Source organism: Rana temporaria, chromosome 5, assembly GCF_905171775.1.
Source record: "Rana temporaria chromosome 5, aRanTem1.1, whole genome shotgun sequence".
Lineage (NCBI taxonomy): Eukaryota > Metazoa > Chordata > Amphibia > Anura > Ranidae > Rana > Rana temporaria.
The window spans coordinates 366,334,047-366,355,459 of NC_053493.1; the positions used below are offsets into that span (position 1 = coordinate 366,334,047).

Genomic DNA, 21,413 nt, shown 5'->3' on the forward strand with positions numbered 1-21,413 from the left:
GTGGGCAGTGAATAGGGGTTGAAGCCCCACTCGGGCTTCTGGGGCTCCGTGCTTCACAGAGGAGTACATGTATCCCCCACTCTGTAATGTCTTCTTTCAATAACTGCAATGAAAAAAAACAGCAGCATCATAAGAAGGCATAGGTGACTCCAGTACACAAGCAAGGTACAGTTAAGGGACATTTATACACAACCCTGATGCATTGCGCCATGGAAGCCACTAGACTTGTGTAGGTAGGCTGTGGTATCTGGCACCATGCCACCAGTAACAGATCCTTTAAGCCCTGTAAGTTGTGAGGTGGGGCCTCCACGGATCGGCCTTTTTTGTCCAGCAGATCCCTCAGATGCTCGATGGATTGAGATCTGGAGAATTTGGAGGCCTCTTAAAGCTCGTTGTTGTGTTCCCCAAACCGTTCTTGAACCATTTTTGCAGTGTGGCAGGGAGAACATTGTCCAAATCATCACCCTGCCTCTGCCATCTTGCCTACTTCCTATGCTGCATTCTGGTACCATCTCCTCCCCATGCACATGTACCCAGGCAGTCATATGATGTAAAAGAATATGTGATTCATTAGACCAGGCCACTTTCTTCCATTGCTTTAGTTCTGATGCCCATGTACCAATTGTAGGCACTTTTGGCTGTGGACACCCTGACCTCTCTGCGGCTACACAGCTCCATACACAAACTGTGATGCCCATTTTTTCTGCTTTTAACATATCAACTTTAGGGATTACATATTCGACACTGACTTTCAGATGCCATTGAAATGAAATAATCTGTGTTATTCAGTTAATCTGTACATAGACATAAAGTCCCTGCTGTACCATTTCAAATTTCGATCCTGTTATGGCTGGCTAAAATCTCACTTATTATCTTGACTTTTGGGTAAAAGCTCTCCTGAAGTCTGAAATGTGTTGCCATGTCTGCTACCTGACGTCATTCAGACCATCTCACAGCTTCTTAGTGTGTATAGATAAGAAGAATGTTAATAAGTAGAAGACTTTATTTCATAAGCTGGTCTGCATACACTAGAATATTTATGAATGAGAATTCTCTATACATTCGAAGTCTTGCTGAATGTTCAAAAGTAGTTTTAAGGTTCATTTGACCTGTCCATTTACATCCGACCACCCATAAAGGAGAGCGAGCTGTGTCTGTGTTCGCTCTGCATAAGCGGAGCAGACACGGACAAGCCATCTGCCTGCTCAGCGGGGATCACGGACAGATTCCCTACTTAGCAGGCAGAGTCCGCCTGTGGTGAAGTGCCTGTAACATTACATTTTGGAATTTATATGGATTTGCCAAAATGAAAACCACATACACTGGTAAACACCCTTGTGTTTAATGAAAAAAATTCCATCATGCTCCTTCAAATTTTCTTATCACTGAAGGCCGAAAACGATCCTTGATTTGAGACTCGAGTTACGCAGTTTGCCATCCAGGCTCCTTAGGCAAGTTTCGCACTAATACAGCCTACCCCTAAACAATTGCCATATTACCTGTGCTGGATTACCCTATTAGATTAGATCCACTTAACGCCTCCCTGCACTTGTTGCTTGCCCTTTTTATTACTGTTTAGCCTTGTTCAAGTTATTCCTGCCAGAACTCTTCCTCAAGTCCCCACCTCCTTGAAATGGGGGGGTATCTGGAAGCCACTCGGCATCACCATTAGCGCACCCCTGAACAATCCCCAACCACACCGGCAGAAATAACAATTTTTTTTGTCTCGTTTTTGGAGATTTTTTCCTCTCTGTTTTACAGTAATTACATGGACTTTAGCAATTTTTCACCTTTCTGAACACCGGAGGCAGGTTTAGACCTAGCAAAGTCACTCCAAGTCCTCCCCCTTCAGGGGTTTATACTATCTGTTTTTCGCTGCCCTTATTATACTATAGGTGACTCGGTTACAGTTTAAGCTCATTGGGGAAACGTGGGCTCAATTGCTCACAATTATTATTTATTTTAAGTGTATTGCTTCTATTATTATTTCTTTCATCCCTGTCTTCACTTACCTTCTTTATTTGATGACAATACATTAGTTTGTTTTACTACTTTGTTTGGTGTTTGTGTTTTTTTTAAATAGCATTGTAGCTGGGTACTAATGTCACTGTCAGCGATTTCTCTGTAAAATTGTATGTTTGTGCATTCGGCCTTGTGTGTCGGAGAGGCAATTGAGAAGGTTGATGCCAGCAACAGAGGGACCAATCTTAACTAGCGGTTCCTTCAGGGGGTAGCACTATATTTCAAATGAATGCTACTTAGTGTGAAGGCCAGCTATACTGCTATTCACACTCAGAAGCTGGGAGGCAGTGGTGTGTGACATCACTTCTTGATGTGTTTGGTGGGCAGTGTCTGTGGACTTTCCTGCTGTAAATCCTCTTTGCCTGTCCTTCAGCTTCTACCAACAGGAAATCTTTCCCAGAAGTCTTTCCTCCTTTGGAAGAAAGAGGACATCTGTACTTGTCTGCTATGTGAATGATTTAGCATCAGACATATATCATTTTAAATCATTTTATTTCTATATTAATACAAGAATGTGCTGTGCTGTCACTGGTTTGATTTATCATGTGGCAGCAGTTTTTTGCTCTAGACTGATTTTCTAAAATTAGGAATATGCGTCTTCATTAGCTGTTTGCCTGGCTTCAGCTCATTTGTGGTCTCTACTTTGTTGGTGTTGGCTTGCTGGGTGTGTTGACATATACAGGCATGCACGAGATGTACACATGTACCGTATCGTGTTGTACTTCATGTGGCACTAGCTGAGCTCTGAGCTGCGGTCTTCCTTCCATGATCTCAAGGCTTCAAGATCAAAGTGACCAAAAGCATTCCATGGCGAGAGGTCGCGAGAGATGACTCTGTATGGGTTTGTAGACTTTCCTAATCTGCGTTACATTGGACCTAAAATTGCAACCACAAACCTCAGAATGGTCCCCAGAGGAAGTCGGGAAACGTTACATGCTGGGCCAGAAATGCTGGAAGTGATTTACGTACTGGTGTATGATGATGTGGGCAGCGTCATGTGATAATCCCAGCAAATTCCGTTCAAGGGTTTTGCTGAGGTTAATCTGTCTCTTTGCCGTGTGATGACCTCTGTGGCCCAGGATGCAAGCACCATGTCACTGCACTGGCAGAAGAGTCTGTGAACCTGCAGAAGTTTATACTTGCTTTTTATTCATATCAAAGATTTAGCTGAATTTATTTGTAAAAGAAAAAAATATATTTTATTATTTTCTTTTATTTTTTTTACTGGAAGTGAATCTGTCACTTTGAGAATTCATCAAACTGACACTGCCCAATAAGGCCCACACTTACCTTTTTTGTATTAAAACCATTGTCCCTGTGGTCCCAGGCCATAAATCTGGAGCTTGACTGGGTATCTCCCATCCGTCCTGCATTGTTGCACCTACAGCATGTAACCTGTAAAGAGGTTTGTCACACAAACACTGTCTACTTCAGCAGGGTGACTCTTAAAGGATAATCAGCCCCCCCAAGATGGTTGTGTGTTGGACCGATGCTGCTTATTGAACTCTGTACCAACACGGAATGGTCATCAGAGGGGGTGCTGGGGCACAACTTGGCAGTCCATTTCAGTATGTTTGATCAGCTCAAACTAAACACAGTCCTTGGTGTTTTGGTGGGATGTAATGAGCTGATGGCCCTTCATGAAAGCATGTTTTTTTTTTGCACACAGCAGTTTTCCTGTCCATTAAAAAAGTGACTGTTATAATTACAGCCATATATGTTGGTCATAGCTGCAGTGGTTTCCCTGCTGTTTTGCTGTAGCCTGTGGGGCAGTATGCCAGATCAAACCCACAAGGAAAACTTCTCATTGCACATGCTTCGTCTACGTACTGTACAGCATCTGAAGTCAGACCATTGTCTCTCTGGGGGGAACTTGAACACTGAACTAGTATACAGTAAGTAGCCAACATATCAAGTTAGAGATAGTGGAGTTACTGGTCACAAACATAAAAAGAAATATCTCATGCTTAGAAAAAACTTTAAGACATGGGATTATAAATAAATTGATAAATTAATATCACAAAAAATATCCTTCTTCTGAACACAGACAGTGTGCGTTTGGGGCCACTTACCTGCCCCTGCACCTCTATGAAAACAGGATGAGTAGCTGTGTCTATGCAGCCGCTGCATCCTCATACACTCAAATGGGCTGCTGCCACACTGCACCTTTTGGTCCAAATTGCATAAACACAAGGCTGATTCACAGTCTATGGGCCTCTGTGCCTGTGTGAATGAGGCCTTAAAACTGAACTCTGAGAAAAACAAAAAATCTTCCTTTGCTGAGAGGCTGCCCTTCACAAGACAAGGGTTAAGTGCACGTTTAGGTCTAGGGTACCGGAAAAAGCAGTTTTTCTTACCTGATCCTCTGCGCACTCCAGTCCCTGCAGCCTTGTCTCTCTATGCTGGGGTGACCATGTGTCCCGGATTGCCCGGGACAGTCCCGCATTTTGTAGGTCTGTCCTGAGCACCTTCATTCCAGGACAATACAGTGTCCCGGAATGAAACTGACACAGCCACCCCCTCCTGGGCCAATCTGATGCCCCCAAAAAAGGCCGCCACATCACCGCTTTACTCACTGACAGTACTTGTCCTGGCAGGAAATGCCTGGAGGAGCACAGTCCCGCCCCCTGTTTGTGATTAGAGAAATCATAAATCCCGCCTCTTGTGTCCAATCACTGTGCTGTGATTCGTTACAGCACAAGCTAATTTTTGGGAAGGGAGAGTGTCCCTGAATTGTAGTTTGGAAATGTGGTCACCCTACTCTATGCTCCTTTGCCACCAGCCATTAATCTATGCGGAGTACCAATCTAAAAGCCACCGCTGACAATTGCTGCTTTTCGCACAGTGTCTGCATGCAGCATTTACAACCGCCAATAAGAATCTACTGATACTTACAAGTGGCCGCCTGTGAGCAGCCGTGTGATTGTTGCTTAAAAAAGATTGCATAGCAGGTTATAGGATAAGTGAAACATGCCTTTCTGTCCTCCAATTTTTCTAAGCGAAGTCCAGTTTACTTTAAAGGATAAGTTTACTTAAAGAAAAAAATAAAATAATTAATGCATGTTTTTTTGCAGGTAAAAAAATTTGCATTTACAACTTTTTTTGTAGTAGTCTGGAAAGCATTGCACCTGTGATTAGAAGATTGTGGGTGCAATGCAGGACTCCTACAGACTGTCAGTGCAAGCTGTCTGCTACATCGTACGGGCAGGCAGTTTCACAAAGACGGGAAGACTCAATGAACTACTAGAGTTCTCAAAAGCGCCCTAGTATTCATTGAGAACTACAAGCCAACAGCCGCAAAAGGATCTGTGAATCAATGATATAGCCATGTGGGCACAGCCACACTCTTTTCAAATAGGTACAGCTGGTATGGGGAGAAGATCCCTGACCTGCTGTCACAGACAGCGGCTGCAGGATCAGGAACATGTTACATGTTCTACCCTAAAAACGGACAGAACATGTAACATGTTCCCAAAGATGAACTTATCCTTTAATATACTAGCAAGCTCTATATCAAATTGTCTTTTATATGCTTAGTTTTGTTATGTTCAGGTATTGTAGTGCATAGCTGAACTCTCACACCCAAATCTGATATATCCGCTATTAAGTAAAAAGCAGTGCCCATACCTTACATACTGCATTGGACATGAGGATACTGAAGGACAGTTTACCACTAGAGGAGGGAAGAGATCCTCTACTTCCATGGGGAAGCAGAGGATCAGGTACAGCAAGTAAAACTGCTTTTCCCTGTACCCTAGACCTAAACAAGCATTTTTTCTTTAAATGGGCTTTAAATCGGGGGTGCCCAACCGTTTGAAGAGCGAGGGCCACTTTAGCGACTTGGTAACCGGTCGCGGGCCACAATGAGCAGAGTGGGAGGATGACAGGTTCGTGTCCACTCTGCATATGCAGGGCAGATACCGTCACAGCCAACCCTATTCTATGGGCCATCCGATCTGATCCGCCCAATTGGAAAGGGACAGATCCCCTTCTGTTTTTTTAAGCGGATCAGATTGCAGATAGACGGGTGTAAAAGGACGCAAATTCCTTTACATCTGCCGATCTATAGAGGTGAATGTGGGATCCTATAGTGTTTGCTTGAAATATGTACATGAGGACCCAGTCGGACCGATTGTGTGAAAGGGGCCTAAGGCTGCTTCCACACTGATGCGCTGCGGGTGGCTTTCCTGCAGGTTACTTTCACTTTGCCATAGAATTCCATTATACTGTATCCTGCAGGTTTGGTGCACCAAAACTCCAGCATTCAGGAGTTATGGTTCAGTTTTAGAAAGCACACCAAACCTGCAGGTAATAACAGAAGTCTATGCCTCAGTGCAGGTAACCCGCAGGTACACTGCACTGCACCTGCAGATCAGTTTAAAAGCAGCCCAATGTAGCTAGTGTACCAATGTAGAGAACAGATATGCCCATTGCTGTTTGATTTTAATTAAAAATTGACCTTAATCTTAACTTCTTCCTCAGGATTCCTACAGGTATCGCTGACTGCTGCTGTCTCCCAGGCAGGTATCGCTGGGGGCTGCGGCTGCCCCTCAGGTGGCTAAGGCTGATGGCTGCTGCTGGCTGTCCCCCAGGGTGGGTATGGCTAGCAGCTGCTTCTGGCTGTACCCCAAGATGGGTTTGGCTGGCGGCTTCTGCTGGCTGTCCCCCAGTGCAGGTATGTCTAGCAGATGCTGCTAGCTGTCTTCAACTGCTGTCAAGTACTCCTGGCTGGGATTGCTGGTGGGTACTGCTGGCTGGTACTGCTGGTAGGTACTGTACTACTGGTGGCTGCTGTCCCAGGCGGAGTGCATTTAGTATTGCTTCGCCTGTGACAGGAGCCAGTGCTATGCCGGAAGCATTGGCTCTGCTCCCTACTGCAGCCCCATGCTTCCTTCTCTAGTGCCAGCTCCATTCACACTGATGCTCGCGGATGGCAGGTCAGGAACCACAATCTGAACTTGCCCATCTGCCATCCCAGAGCAGGAGGTGGCGGCCACCTCCTGAGGTTACCGGTGTGCCAGTGGGTAGGGCACCTCTGGTTTAAATTATTTCTTCTCTTGAAAATACATTGATTCATCTATATTAAACCTGAGAGAGGGGGAGCAGTTTGGCATTTTCACCTTGGACCTTGAATAACCCTGTCCTAGCACTGAATAGTGTGCTGTGTATTCATAGTTCACCCACCCTGGATCTGTACATCTTGAACCGTACAACTATCAGAGTAGGGTGAGAGTACACAGCTTTAGTACTACTGATGCACAGTAAGTAAACTGTCTGGGGTAGATTCAGATAGAATTTACGCCGGCGTATCCATAGATACGCCGTGTAAATTCAAATCTGCGCCGGTGTATCTACTTTCTGTATTCAGAAAGCTAGATACGCCGACATTAGCCTAAGATACGACTGGCATAAGTCTCTTACGCCGTCGTATCTTAGGGTGCATTCTCACGCTGGCCCGCTAGGTGGCGCTCCCGTAGTTTTCAGCGTAGAGTATGCAATTACCTACTTACAGCCGATTCACAAACGTACGTACGTGGCGCCCGGCGGTAGTTTTTTTACGTCATTTGCGTAAGTCGTTTTCGTCGTAACGTTGCTCCTGCTATTAGGAGGCGCAGCCAATGTTAAGTATGGACGTCGTTCCCGGCGTTCTCTGTCCCCAGCCTTGGCCTGTCTTGTGTGGACTTCTGATCTTGTTACTAAGGTTCAAAACTCGACTTGTGTAGGAGTGGGGGGGACACTCTGAGAAATCTGACCCTGTCTGGAAGGACATTCATTTCTGCCCCGAGCGGTGGGGCCTTGGTAAGGGAGCTGCTGTCCATTTTCACACAGCCTAAGCTTCAGAAATTTTCCAGCAGAATGTTCCCTGGTCATGTGAAAAGAGTCCATTCACATTGTTCTACCCTACTCACTAAAGGGAGTACAAGTGTGAAAACTAACATTACATTTTGGCAGCAGTATTTTTCCTCATTCTGACCTGAATCTACAGCCAGGACTTGAGAGAGAGCACGATGAGATCTTCTTTGTAGTCCGTTATCTGTCTCCAGGGTCAGTGCAGGCCGAGTACACCGCTAAGCTGTGCATTATATTTAATGTGTACAATACATAAGACCTGGGCTAGAACTGAGAGCTGCGTCCATGATGATGATAAACCAGACAAGCCCGTGAGAACATTCCCTTTCCAAGCATCTTTATGGAGCCCCCACGTAGATCGATGCACGCTATCGCAAAGCAAATAGCGGCCATAGATTCCCCATTGATGTCTGCAACCATGATGCAGGACGCAAAGTATTTCTGTGTTATTGAGATAGCAGGTCTGGCTGTGGCAGTGACAGCTTTTTGAATTCACCTTCCACTACAAAAGCTTTTAATCCCTGCAGTCCAAAATTTTCTGCAGAAAAACAAGAGGAGAGGAATAAAAAGCATATCATTAAACTGTGTCCCATGGTAAAGTTAATATTCTCTCATTCAATCCAGAGCAATAAGTGTTTCGGTCCCTGAGTCCAAGATGATCGGATTTCATGAGCTGGTTGGTTTTTAAACAACAAAGACTGGTAAAGGCAGGAGTAGATATGTCATGTGTTTGGCTGGTCAATGGTACTGTTCTGTGACTCAGTGGAGAGATGAATAATGTCTTTCCTTGGAAGCAGGCTCTTTCCAGCAGTGTGTATATCACTGAGCGCATTGCAGCTGCTAACTGCAGGTCTTACATGCAGCAGGTGGACAAAACTGACTCGAAATATGTGGCGGGGGGGGGGGGGGCAGTGCACTTCATCCACTTCATCCGTTTACATTCTTTCCGTAATTAAAGTACAAATCATTGCAGGATGAGGCACAGAACTTTCCAGTATGCATTGTATTTTTCCATGGGGAAAAAGTCCATCCTGACAGACTATTGGCTGTCATTCTTCTAATTCCCTGTACACACGATCTGAGTTTTCGTCAGAATAAACTCTGACTGGTTTTTCTGACGGAATTCCGCTCAAGCTGTCTTTCATACACACGGACACACCAAATTTCGACCGTCAAAAACGCGGTAAGGTACAACACTACGACGAGCCTAGAATAATGAAGTTCAATGCTTCCGAGCATGCGTCAAATTGTTTCCGTTCAAATTGTTCAAAACGTTTTTCCTCAGTCGGAATTCCATACAGACGAACGGAATTTCTGATAGAAAAAAAAAAGAGAACATGTTCTCTTTCCAACTCTGTTTTTCCGACATAAAAAGTCTGATGGGGCATACACACGGTCGAATATCCGATGAAAATAATCCGTCTGACTTTTTCCATCGGAAATTCTGATCGTGTGTACGAGGCATAAAAGCTACATTTCACATGGGCAGCAAAATGCCACCTCTGGATACAACTGTATTCTGTGCTATTTATTTACACAGGCACCATCAATTTATGCAGCACTTTACTTACTGTATATATCAGCCACCACTGACAACTGCTGCTTTTCACACACAGCGTCTGCATGCAGCATTTAGAACCACTGGCAAGAATCTTCTGAAACTTGCCGGTGGCCGCCCGTGTGCAGCTGTGTGCATGTAACCTAATACAGATAAAAAACAAATTACACCAGCAGTTTATAGGATGATTGAGCACAATATGCCTTTCTGCTCTCCAATTTTGCTAAGCAAAGTCCATTTTACTTTAATACACTAACAAGCTCTATATATAATTGTCTTTATATGTTAGTTCTGCCATGTTCTGCTTGGTTGTGCATAGCTGTACTCTCCCACCCAAGTCTGATATAAGACTGTGTTGAAATGACTCCGGTTAAAGTCTACCCATAGTGGATATACTTGGGTGAACACACAGGATCACATAAGAGTCCCTCAGTCCACAGGTCATAAGAGGCTTTCATGTATTGTACTTTACATTGTATTCTGGTTATAAACAGCTGCTCTAGATGAACAAGGGAGGCTCCAGATGGTGAAGGCACAACAATGGTGGGGTGTGCTTACTGCTTGGGTCCCCCAGTCGAGTTGGATATGGTCAGAGTTCACCCCACCTATGTTATCTGGTGTTCTTTCACTGTAATCCTGAGCTAGTAAATAAACATAAAGACTAAGCTATACAAAAAAACAAAAACTTAAAGCGGAGTTCCAACCACAATTAGCATTTTTTTAAATGTATGGCCTTTCATCCTGCGTTTTTATAATATAAATCTGGTCACTTACTATTTTACAATCCGCCGCCGATCCGCATAGATATTCAAAAAAGATAGTTTATAAAACTATATCTACAACCGTTGTCATTTTGCTGTGGGCATTGTGAAGCCTACAGGCACTTAGGGCCAGATTCACAGCCAGGCGGCGCAGCGTAACGATTTAGGTTACACTGGCCGCAAATTTTCTGGCTAAGTGCCCGATCCACAAAGCACTTACCAGGAAATGTGCGGCGGGTATCCTAAATCCGTCCGGCGCAAGGCGGGCCCAATCGAATGGGGCGAGTCCCATTTAAATTAGGCGCGCTCCCACGCCGGACGTACTGCGCATGCTCCCGTTGCAAATTTTCCCGACGTGCTTTGCGCGAAGTTACGACGCGCCGACATTTTGTGAATCGCGACGGCTAAAAAAGACTTGCGCCGGAAAAAAAAAAAAAAAAAAAAATCGAAAGCGACGCGGGAAAGACGGTACAACTTTTACATGGTGTACTAAGTTACACTTTGTAAAAGGTACCCTATCTTTGCGACGGCAAACTAACACTTGCGGCGACGTAACAACGGGAAAAAATTTAGTGGATCGCCCTAACTGCTAATTTGCATAACCCGACGCTGGTTTACAACTAAGATCCAACAGTGTAAAACTATTACCACCTGTCAGATCTTAGGGATATCTATGCGTAACTGATTCTATGAATCATCGCATAGATAGAAACAGAGATACGACGGCGGTGAATCTGGCCCTTACTTCCTGGAAGTCTTGATGGGAGTGATAATTGGACAGCGCACTGCATCCTGGGAAATGATGACACACATTTCCCAGGAGCATTAGAGGGAGATGATGTCAGAATCCTAGGTGGTTTCAAAGGCAGATTTCATGGACCGCATAGCAACACGCATTTCCAGATGATAAAAAAAATATTTTCTTTTTTTTTTCTTTCTTAGTCGTAAGCTACAGTTTAAAGCACAATTGTTTTTTGATGGAACCTCCACTTCAAGCCAGTTTTTTAAAGTTTTGGATGAAGTCGGAAAGATTTTTAAACCTGTCAGGTATTTTTGTTTGTCTTTTTCCCCATTTTTCACCCTCTCCTCTTGTCTTGGGAGCTATTGTCTTTGGGACCGGATGTGTTTGAGATTCTTTTCTGAATGCGTGTTTTTGATGCGATTTTTATGCTTTTTTGATGCGTTGCAGTGCGTTTTTTGTTCCTTTTTGTTGCAGTCCAGTGCATTTTTTCTTAACCCTAAATAAGCACATGTGTGTTCCATGCATTTTTGGTGTGTACCATTGCATTTTTGATGCGTTTTAGGGCCCTTTCACACGGGGCGGATCAGTAATGATCCGCCTCCGTGTGTTCGTAAGCTCAGCTGGGATCGCTCCGTATATCCCTGCTGAGCCAGCGGCTGACAGGGCGGTCCCCTATGGGGGATCGGATGAACACGGACCGTGTGTCCTTGTTTATCCGATCCGCAGACAGAAGAAAAAATTGAATTTTCTTCCGTCCGCAAAATCGGATCTTTGCGGAGGCGGGTGATTATGGGTGTCAGCGGATGTTTATCCGCTTGACACCCGCAATCACATAGGGACCAATGTATGTCCCCTTTTTCACCTGCAAAACGGATGGATGAAAAAGCGGACATACGGTCCGCGACACGTGAAAGGGGCCTTAAGCGTTCCAGTACAGTCCAGTGCGAGAAAAAAAATATCTACTTTTTTCTGGAACTTGGAACACACTGGATCTGCAAGCACTGGTGTAAACTATGCCATTGAAAACCATATAACCTACTATTTTCTATGCATTTTTCATGCAAAAAAAAATGCACTGGACTGCATGTGGTTCATAACTAAAAGTTATGGCGAATCCAAAATTTGAGTTGTCCCTGGAACAGGAATGGAGAGGAATTCTTGATCAGCTAACGAAAGATTTCTTCACTTTGAAGAGATTTTAATTTTCTGATTTGTCTACGGGACAGGAATTAAAAAAAAAAAATCTTTCCATTAGACCACAGACTCCAAAAAATATAATAAAAAATTGTGTTTTAAAACAATTCCCTGTTTCAATCTGAATCTGAATAGAAAGTTGGGGTTTTAGGTTGTGACATTTAGTTTTTTTGACAAATGCCTAATTTTGAACAAAGTTTTGTTAGATTGGTAACAAGGACGTAATCCCCTGCTATGAAATGATTGAAGTGTATAACTGGAAGAAATATGACACAATTCTATCATTGTTTCTGCCTGGATTTTTTCCCCATTCTCTTGTAAATCATACAATGTGTTTCCTTCATCCAGAGCGATAGCTGGCATAGTAGACCAGCCCATGCTGAACTTCCAGAGGACCTCTGAGGCTCAGGGATCAGCCGGACACAAAGCCAAAGGTGTTATCTTCCGGTGTTGGGAAAGGGATTGTTGGTGTCTTTAACCAAACCGATTGGAGGAGCAGCTGAGCTGGTGTCACAGACCGGATATGGTAAGAAACGCCGGTGTTGCTACATGGAAGACACGGATCAGTCAGTTGCAACCTAAAGATGTTTCTTTCACCTAATTTCTTTATTTAAAAAAATAACCAGTTATGAGTTATGAACCAGTTTATACAGTAGCACAGGTATGTTGTGATATAATGGACACACACAGATTTGATAGACCCTTCGTGCCGATCACTACGTTTCCTTTTTCTTGAATTTCTGAATTACAATACACACGGCTTCCTACATTACAATGCATTCCTATGTAGCCAAATTATATCCATGTGCTATTTAAAAAATATATGTCAGTGTAGCATTTTCTGTGAATCGAAAAGTCCATTGAAACAAATAATTGTTACATACAAATGCATTCCACACTTTGTACATGTTAATATATCTGCACTATTGAACTTTCACTATGAAACTTCCCTATGTTGACTGTTTCTCTTACTTATTATGATGAATGACCAAAAAAAGTGTGTTTAAAATACAAAAATTAGGCAAACACTGAGCAGTAAATTATGCAACCAATAAGGCCCATGTTGATGCCTTTATTCTTCATCCTATTGTTTTGGATTGACGTAGCTCTGGGATAACAATGGTCCCCTCCAAGTTGTATGCAGTCACTGTCTATTTTCCATCTGACGCCATGCTGATAACACACGTGGACTACCTGGGTGTGGATAATGGTTTCCAGTACTAGAGCTTAATCGCTCTTCTCTGTCCTACACTATATTACGAAAAGTATTGGGACGCCTGCCTTTACACGCACATGACTTAATGGCATCCCAGTCATAGGTTCAGTATTGATTAGACCCACACTTTGCAGTTATAACAGCTTCAATTCTTCTGGGAAGGCTGTCCACAAGGTTCAGGAGTGTGTCTATGGTAATGTTTGACCATTCTTCCAGAAGTGCTTTTGTGAGGTCAACACTTTGTTTGGATGAGAAGGCCTGGCTCACAGTCTACACTCTGATTCATCCCCAAGGGTGTTTAATAGGTTGAGGTCAGGACTCTGTGCAGACCAGTCAAGTTCCTCCACCCCCAAAACTCCCTCATCCATGCCTTTAAGAACCTTGCACTGCCATTCTGCCTCTTTGCAGGATGATCGATAGTGCCGGCAAACAATGAGTCCACCATACCCATGTTCAGCCTCCTGCTGTGTATAATCACAGCGGGAGCGAGCTGCGGTCAGCGCACATTTGCACCCACTACCTGGATGCGCAGGATCAAGTATATATATATACGTGATCCTGCAAACAGTACCTTGCCCTGTAGAACTAAAACGCTATAGGGTGGTTGGCAAGGTTTGATTGGTCTGTCAGTGAATTGTAATCTCTTCCACAATACTCTGCAATTGTAGCAGGCACGAAGTCTACTCTGTTAAAACAAATCCTTATTTTATAGTAAACTTTACATGGCCTTGCTCCCAGGATGCACTGTAATGTGGGCGGAGTTACAGTGGGCTCAGAAAGAGGGTGTGTCTTGAACCAGAGAACATTTAGGTCTGCACTTTTCCAGGCTTATTTGAAGATGAGGATATGGGAAGCTTTTGGGGGTCACCAAACTACGGGTTGCTGTGCACTATGACATACACTTCACTCTTCATTTTTGCCTTGAAATAAACCCAGATGTCTTACAAAAATAAACCAAATGCCTATATTCTTAGATTCTTACATAAAATATACAGGTAATAAAAGTAATGGCAGATGGTATAAGGCAGTGATAATGGAACTAGGGTGTTGAAGATGGTGAATTTTGAGTCTTATTGGATTTCAGGCTGCTGCTTTAGAATGTACTTAATGTACATGAAATCCATGGTGAAATGTAACTTTTTCCCGGCTCTGTGATCTTTATGAACTGGGATGTTATATTCAGCAGTGGAAAATCTCCGTCCCATCTGAGCAGAACAGATTGTCGTCTCTGGCGTTCCAGGGCATTCAAACCCCCCGTAAAAGCGTTTTATAGTATCGCTGAAGGTTTTACAATCCACTAATTCTCGGTCTAATGACCATGCCTCATTTATTAAACCTTTACAAGCTTTCAGAATGCGCACGATGTTGCATCTTCCTCGCCTCTCCATTTTCCACATCGAGATCTGTTTAAATAGTTCTTACGTTCGCCCTGCGCTTGCTGGCACTCTCGGAGCACCATCAACGAAACCGCACGTCTCGGGGGGGCTCGTAAACCTATATGTATCAATGTTTAACAGCTGGATTAAGTAACTTCTCTATAAATTCTGTATCTAGGCAAACGTTTGTTGTTCCAGTTTTTACATCCATGACACATAGAGAGAAGAATTTTATTTTTAACAGAGGACGTTCGTTTTAAAATGGGTTTCTGTCTTCTTTTTTTTTCTCCCCCCTTTCCTGTATAAATTGTATAAACGATGTGTGTGATACCATTCGAGATGGAGAGCTCTCAAGAGTATAAGGTTTCCTCTAATTTGCTAATATAAGTTGGCTTTCAAACAGTCATTTTTGGGATTTGAGCTAATGCAAGATCATGAGGGTTAAGTGCATCGCCATTGCATTTTAACAGGGAAGAATTAGCTACACGCTGCAGGATTTGCTTCCAGACAAATGACATCATGTTAGGGATCTGTACATCCAAGGCCCAAGCTCTGCACTCAGATGACTCCGGCAGCAAGGCGAGGACAGTGTGTGGAACCAGAACTCACCTTGTTTTTCCAACATGATTGAGGTTTTGCCAAAGACAAGACAAGGAAAAAAACATAATCAAATATTTTTCTTAAAAAAGAATATATTTTCCTAGTCACCATGATTTGGGGGAATTTGTGAGTCATTTCTGGCGTGTGATGTGGTCGGAAGCCTTGTGCCAAACTCATGAAACCCTGCAACATGTTCATTGTTCATACCGATGTGTCAACAAATTCACGTAGTCAGTCACCATTTGTTTGCAGCAAATTCAAAGTACCGCCATATTAATGACTAGAGTTGTGAAGGTAAATAAGACCTCTTCCATATTGGAGTAAATTGTCGCACATGTATTGTGTCACAGCAAGAATCTGTCTGGGACAATTCTGCAAACAGATTCATTAATACCTTACCAACTCATACATAAATCTGGTGCAAGTCCCGCCTCTTTTCCATAGGACTGCGAGACAGATTTCTTATCTCTTTTATGATTTTCAAAGTTTATATCTATATTTAAAATATAATTTTTTTTTTCATTTTTTATAGAGTAAGGGACCCTGTCAGATTTATTTTTTGCCATATGCGTCCTATTGCGGAGATTTCCCTTCATGTCCTATCCCATAGCCAAACAGGGAGTGAGAGGAAACCCCTGCAAATTAAGGGAATTCCTTGGGGACCCCCAGGCAATGCTGTATCCTGGCTTAGGCCAACAAGGCCCAAGCCTAGGACAGAACTTTGAAGGGGGGCAGCACGGAAAGAGTCCCCGCCAGCTTGCGCTACACTATTAGTGTAGCGCCAGTCTTATGGGGCGGACTGGGCTCATAGGCAAATTAGTCTAGTGCCCCCATAAAGGCGGCCGCACTGCTTCCGGCATGCGGGCGGGTGGCATTCTGCAACTGTGGGGGGGTGGGGGAGTTTCTTCTAATGTTGACTGTCCCTATCATCCTGGACCACAAACATTCCTCACTGTGTCATATGTTTTCTGCTGCACCACTGGCATGGTTATATCTTCTTAGTCTCATCCATAAAATTACAGAAAAATGTTGCCTATGAGTTCTACTGTAAGCACACTTTTTTTTTTTTTTTGGATTGAGTAAGGGGGGTTATAGCCCCTGTCAGTTTATTTTTTACCATCCCTGCCCCATTGCAGAGATTTCCCTTCACTTCCTGCCTGCCCCATAGCTAAACAGGAAGTGAGAGGAAAATGTATGCAAATGAACGGAATTCATTGTCCTTCTCCCCCCCCCCCAGGACCTCAGAACTATGTCCAGGGGCGTCCCTAGGGGGGGGGCCAGAGGGGGCCCTGACCCCCCCCAACATCATGCTGTGCCCCATCATGTGCCCCCCCAAAAAAAAAAAATTATTATTTTTTGCAATTTTTGTATTTTGCTCCCCGAGAGGGAGAGCATCCCCAGTCAGCTCTACGGGGGATTCCTCCCCCTCCCTCTGCTCGCCATCACTGCATAATGTGAGTGCTCACACAACCAGATATTCTAGCCTGGACCGTGTTTAAGAGTGTGTGCACTGCAGACTGCAGTACACTGTAATCACTGAACTACATTATCTCCATCCTTCTCTCTCCCCCCATCTGTCCTCCCTCCCCCTCTCCTGTTCTTTCAAAACATTCACAATTTACTTTCACTTTCAGTTAGGCAGATAATATACGGTGCAAATTTCTTTCCTGCATCCACAGATTGCAGGAAAAACCTTGCATGATTCCCCCTTCAACAGACAGTGGTGACAGGGGAATATCCCTCCTGCCAGCAATTATATTCTCTCCGACAAACAGTGATTATCACCAGTGCTATACAGCAACCACTATGATAATTATAAGAGAATCTGCTCATTAATGGTTCAAATCTCAGCCAGTTTCCTGCTGAACCAGCTGAGATTTAAACTGTCTATGGCTGGTCTTAGCTCTTAGGCAGCCCATACATTGATTAGCACTGTGGGAGTGTCGGCTTCCTGGCGGGATCGGGCATGTGGGATTTCAAACACAACGACCCGAGCCCATCTCTATTGGTTGTAGACAGTTGAGCTCCCTGCAGGTTGCTTAGCAGCAGTGGACCCTTCTCTGACATGCTGATCAGGATGCAAATCCAGGTGATGCTCTTAGTCAAATCCTAGTCATAAATATCAGTGATTTTATTGATCAAAAGCCCACACTTTACAGGCATAGAGCCCACAATGGCTGCTGATCATAACGGTTGATTATATTTAATGTGGTTGTACTCTTAGATGCTAATAAATACTGTGTTTATTAGATCTGACTGGACATCACCTGGATCACATGCCGATCAGCATGTCAACAGAGAAGGTTATACAGCATTACTGCTGCTAGGTGACCAGCTGGGGGCTCGCTCTCTATAACCAATAGTGCCAGCCTTCCCCTGCATGCACCCATAATGTCACCAGCACTAGGTCCTAATAGACTGGCCGCCGCTGCCAAGGAGACAGATGCCAGACCAGCGCTGTAAATAGCAGGGACAGGACAGCTGGGGATCCCCACTGTGGACAGAACCCCAGGGCCCGTGGGCAAGACAACCTTTGCAAACAATGATAGTTTCTCCCACTGCTTTGGACCCTTATATTTTCTTGGTGTGCTGGTGACATATATCTATTGTTTTTCTGCCACCCTGGGGGCCCCAGTATAGTAGGAAGGGAGCTCACTGCAGAACTATGAAAGGGCCCATAGTGGGATCGTAGTAAAGGGCCCCAGATATATTATATATATATATATAATTGCATTTTATAGTTGGCCCCCCTACTTTTGTCCCTGTCCCCCATGTGCCCCCCCTAAATATGAAAGCTGGAGACGCCACTGCTAGTGTCCCCACTTGAAAATTTCAGGGTGGGTCGTACAACCGCAAGGGGTGTGGCTTTTGACAGAAAGGGGTGGGTCATATTATTAAATTGGGGGTAAACGAGTTAAGTCAGGCCTAGGGCAGCACAAAACCTAAATAAATCTCTGCTGCCCACATTGAAGAGTGATCCTGAATACAACCTCTGCACTGTCAGTATACATCTCATCAAGGCAGTGCTGGCAGGGAGGGAGACTCATTAGATTGTAGGGGCAGATAGTTCAGTGTTTTCTGTAAAACTATCAGCACAATGTAAATGATAAAATATGAGAATGGAATGATCACGGTGTTCTGTCCCCATTTCGAATAGGCTGGCCCAACTACAGCCAAAGTATTATTTTATTTGGATAAAGCAGGAACGAGTCTAGTGCCATCCAGTGACACGGTTTCTATAAAGACACCTCGGTATAGTGAGAATCTTGTCCTTTATTCACATAAAGTAGCAGCTATCACTGGCCAATGCTTTTGGACCATGCAGGATACCTTTTTCAAGGCAGATGGATGCACTCACATGAAACATGGAGTTTTGAGTGTCACTAAACCCACAACAATAAAATCATATATATGCAGAAAAGCATGCTTGTTATACTCACTGTGGAAGTGGAAGGGGTTAATTCTTCGCATTGTGTAAAAAGGCTGTTTGCTCCTGTCTTCTCGGATCCTCCCCTTCTTCAACAGTTCCCAATCCATCTGCTGATAGAACAGAACCTTGGGGACACTCCCGACATTCTCAGTTTGTATTGCTAGAATTAAAAAAAATGAATTGGGAGGGTGCATGTGATCGCAAAGGGCCAATCAACACTGTACAGACCAGGCGGTTAGCCTCATAGGAACAGTCAGAGGACTTCAACCAGACATTGATAGAAGTCCCAAGACTGCTATATACTGCTGATGATAAAAGGTATTTAGCATTTATATTTATAAAGTAATTGCAGTTCCATGTTTCTGTGTACTGTAGGAGACCAGTATATAGTGAATACAGGCTCCTGAGTTTAGTAATACTCACCGCTTGGCCGACCGCCGCCTGTAGATATACGTTAGCAGAATGGTACAGCTGCGCGAAGCAACGTACCTGTACGTTGCTTTGAATTTGCCACCATGCGGGCGGGCACACACCGCCGCGGCGAGCTCCGTGACCGTGCCCCCGCGGGGACCCATGGGCTCGATGTCCACTGGTGTCCTAAGAATCGTGTCACGGAACTGCAGAACGGGGAGATCCTGTGTAAACAAGGCATTTCCCTGTCTGCCTAACGACAGACACTGATCTACGTGCTCCCTGTCTTCAGGAGCATGATCACTGTCGTGTCACTGGTAGCCCACCCCCCCACAGTTAAAATCACTCCCTAGGACACACTTAACCCCTTCCTCGCCCCCTAGTGGTTAACCCCTTCCCTGCCATGTGATTTACACAATAATCAGTGTATTTTTTTTTTAGCACCGATCGCTGTAATAAATGGAATGGTCCCCAAAATAGTGTCAAAAGTGTCCGATGTGTCTGCCATAATGTCAGTCACAATAAAAATAACGTTAATTTGCAACCCTGCTGGTGTCCCCACCTCCTCCCTACCTCAAGTCTCACTTTACCCTCCCCTCCCTTCCCGCTGGTGCTGAACATGTTAACATTTATAACTTGTGTATTGTTGATATCTTGTAAGATCGCCTACATTACAATGGAACTGAACTACCTAATCTTTGTTTTTATGCTCCGGTTGGGACAACGGACTTGTTTGATTATTTATTTGTATACTTTGGTAATTTTCGGAAAATACTAATAAAGAAAAATCGCAGATCGCCACCATTACTAGTAAAAAAAATATATAATAATGACAATGCCACAAATCTATCCCCTATTTTGTAAACGCTATAACTTTTGCGCAAACCAATCGATATACGCTTAGTGCGATTTTTTTTTTATTATTATACCAAAAATATGTAGAATACGTATCGGCCTAAACTGAGAAAGAAACTTATAGCAACAAAAAATAAAAACGCAGAGGGTGATCAAATACCACCAAAAAAAAGCTCCATTTGTGGGGAAAAAGGACGTCAATTTTGTTTGGGTGCCACGTCGCACGACTGCGCAATTGTCAGTTTAAAGCGACGCAGTGCCGAATCACAAAAAATGGCCCGTCATTGGCAGCTAAATTCTCCGCGGCTGAAATGGTTACATAGTACTAACAACTCATCAGAAGCAGACACATGTACAAAGCTGTGATGTAGGAATGACCAGTATGCAACAGTACTGTCTTTACTGATTCTGATTGGTTACTACTGTGTAACTGGCGCGGTACTATTGCCCTCTGATGTGTGTATAATCTGCATTAATCCGTCTGTTGGTTTCTCTACAGGAATACTACATGGCGCTGGTCTTTCCCACTTCCCAAACAAAGATATCCACCCGAGACCTGCAATCACACCAAGCAGCCAACAGTCATTTGAAATATTCTGGTAATGTCATTTACTGTGTATAGTGTCATACCCACTACAAGTCATACACCAAATGAATGCGCCTTTGCCACCTCACGCTGCCTTGTTTTTGCATCATGGAATCCCCTGCTTGTCATACTCTATATAGCAGGGGTTCTCAACCTTTCTAGTGCCGTGACCCCTTGATAAAATTTCCCAAGTTGTGGTGACCCCTAACAGTAAACATTTTCGTAGCGTGGGTTGTCAGCACCCAAGGCAAAACAAGTAAATTGCGCCCCTAGCCCTTACATTTGTGAAGTATTAAAACCCCTTATGGTACATTTTAGTATGTACCACTCTTTGTTCTCCTTACCTTCCCTTTTATCTCTCCATCCTAATTTCTTCTTCTTTTTTTTTCCATCCCTCAATCTAGCCGCTTTCTTGCTCTTTCTCTTAATCTTTCTCTCCCTTTTTATTTGTTGTTCCCCCTCTTTTCCTTTCCTTTCCACGTATTCTCTATTTGTATTCCTTCCCCTACTCCTTGGGGGTGGGGAGTTGGGATGAGTGTCAGTGCTGTGGGAGAGTTCTGATCAGCCAACATAGGTGCTCTTGATCAAGGTCATTGCTGATCTGGGAACTGTAGTGGGGACTTTTAATGGAACTATAGTAGTGTTACTCACTATGTCTCACACTTCACATTCCTCACCAGTCAGCTGACCTAGAGTCTCTGCCCCCCCCCCCCCCCCTGCCATGTTGTGAACTGAATAGCGGCTGCAAAGAGGCTAGTGGGCGGCTGTGGGCTCCAGGGACAGCCGTGCTGGGTGGCTGCAAAAGAGGTGTC

The 21,413-nt window shown here is 44.0% G+C and overlaps 1 protein-coding gene across 1 annotated transcript in view; it reads left to right on the top strand.

Moving 5' to 3' along the window:
• The window catches only part of VPS13B (vacuolar protein sorting 13 homolog B), a 1,252,356-nt gene extending 1,231,704 nt beyond the window's left edge, over positions 1-20,652 (top strand). The window contains 6 exon segments of the mRNA XM_040354774.1: positions 12,475-12,569; positions 12,571-12,603; positions 12,605-12,653; positions 20,515-20,538; positions 20,541-20,564; positions 20,567-20,652. Of these exon segments, the coding sequence (XP_040210708.1) occupies positions 12,475-12,569; positions 12,571-12,603; positions 12,605-12,653; positions 20,515-20,538; positions 20,541-20,564; positions 20,567-20,637 (296 nt within the window). The 3' untranslated portion in view covers positions 20,638-20,652.
• The last annotated feature ends 761 nt before the right edge of the window (positions 20,653-21,413 follow it).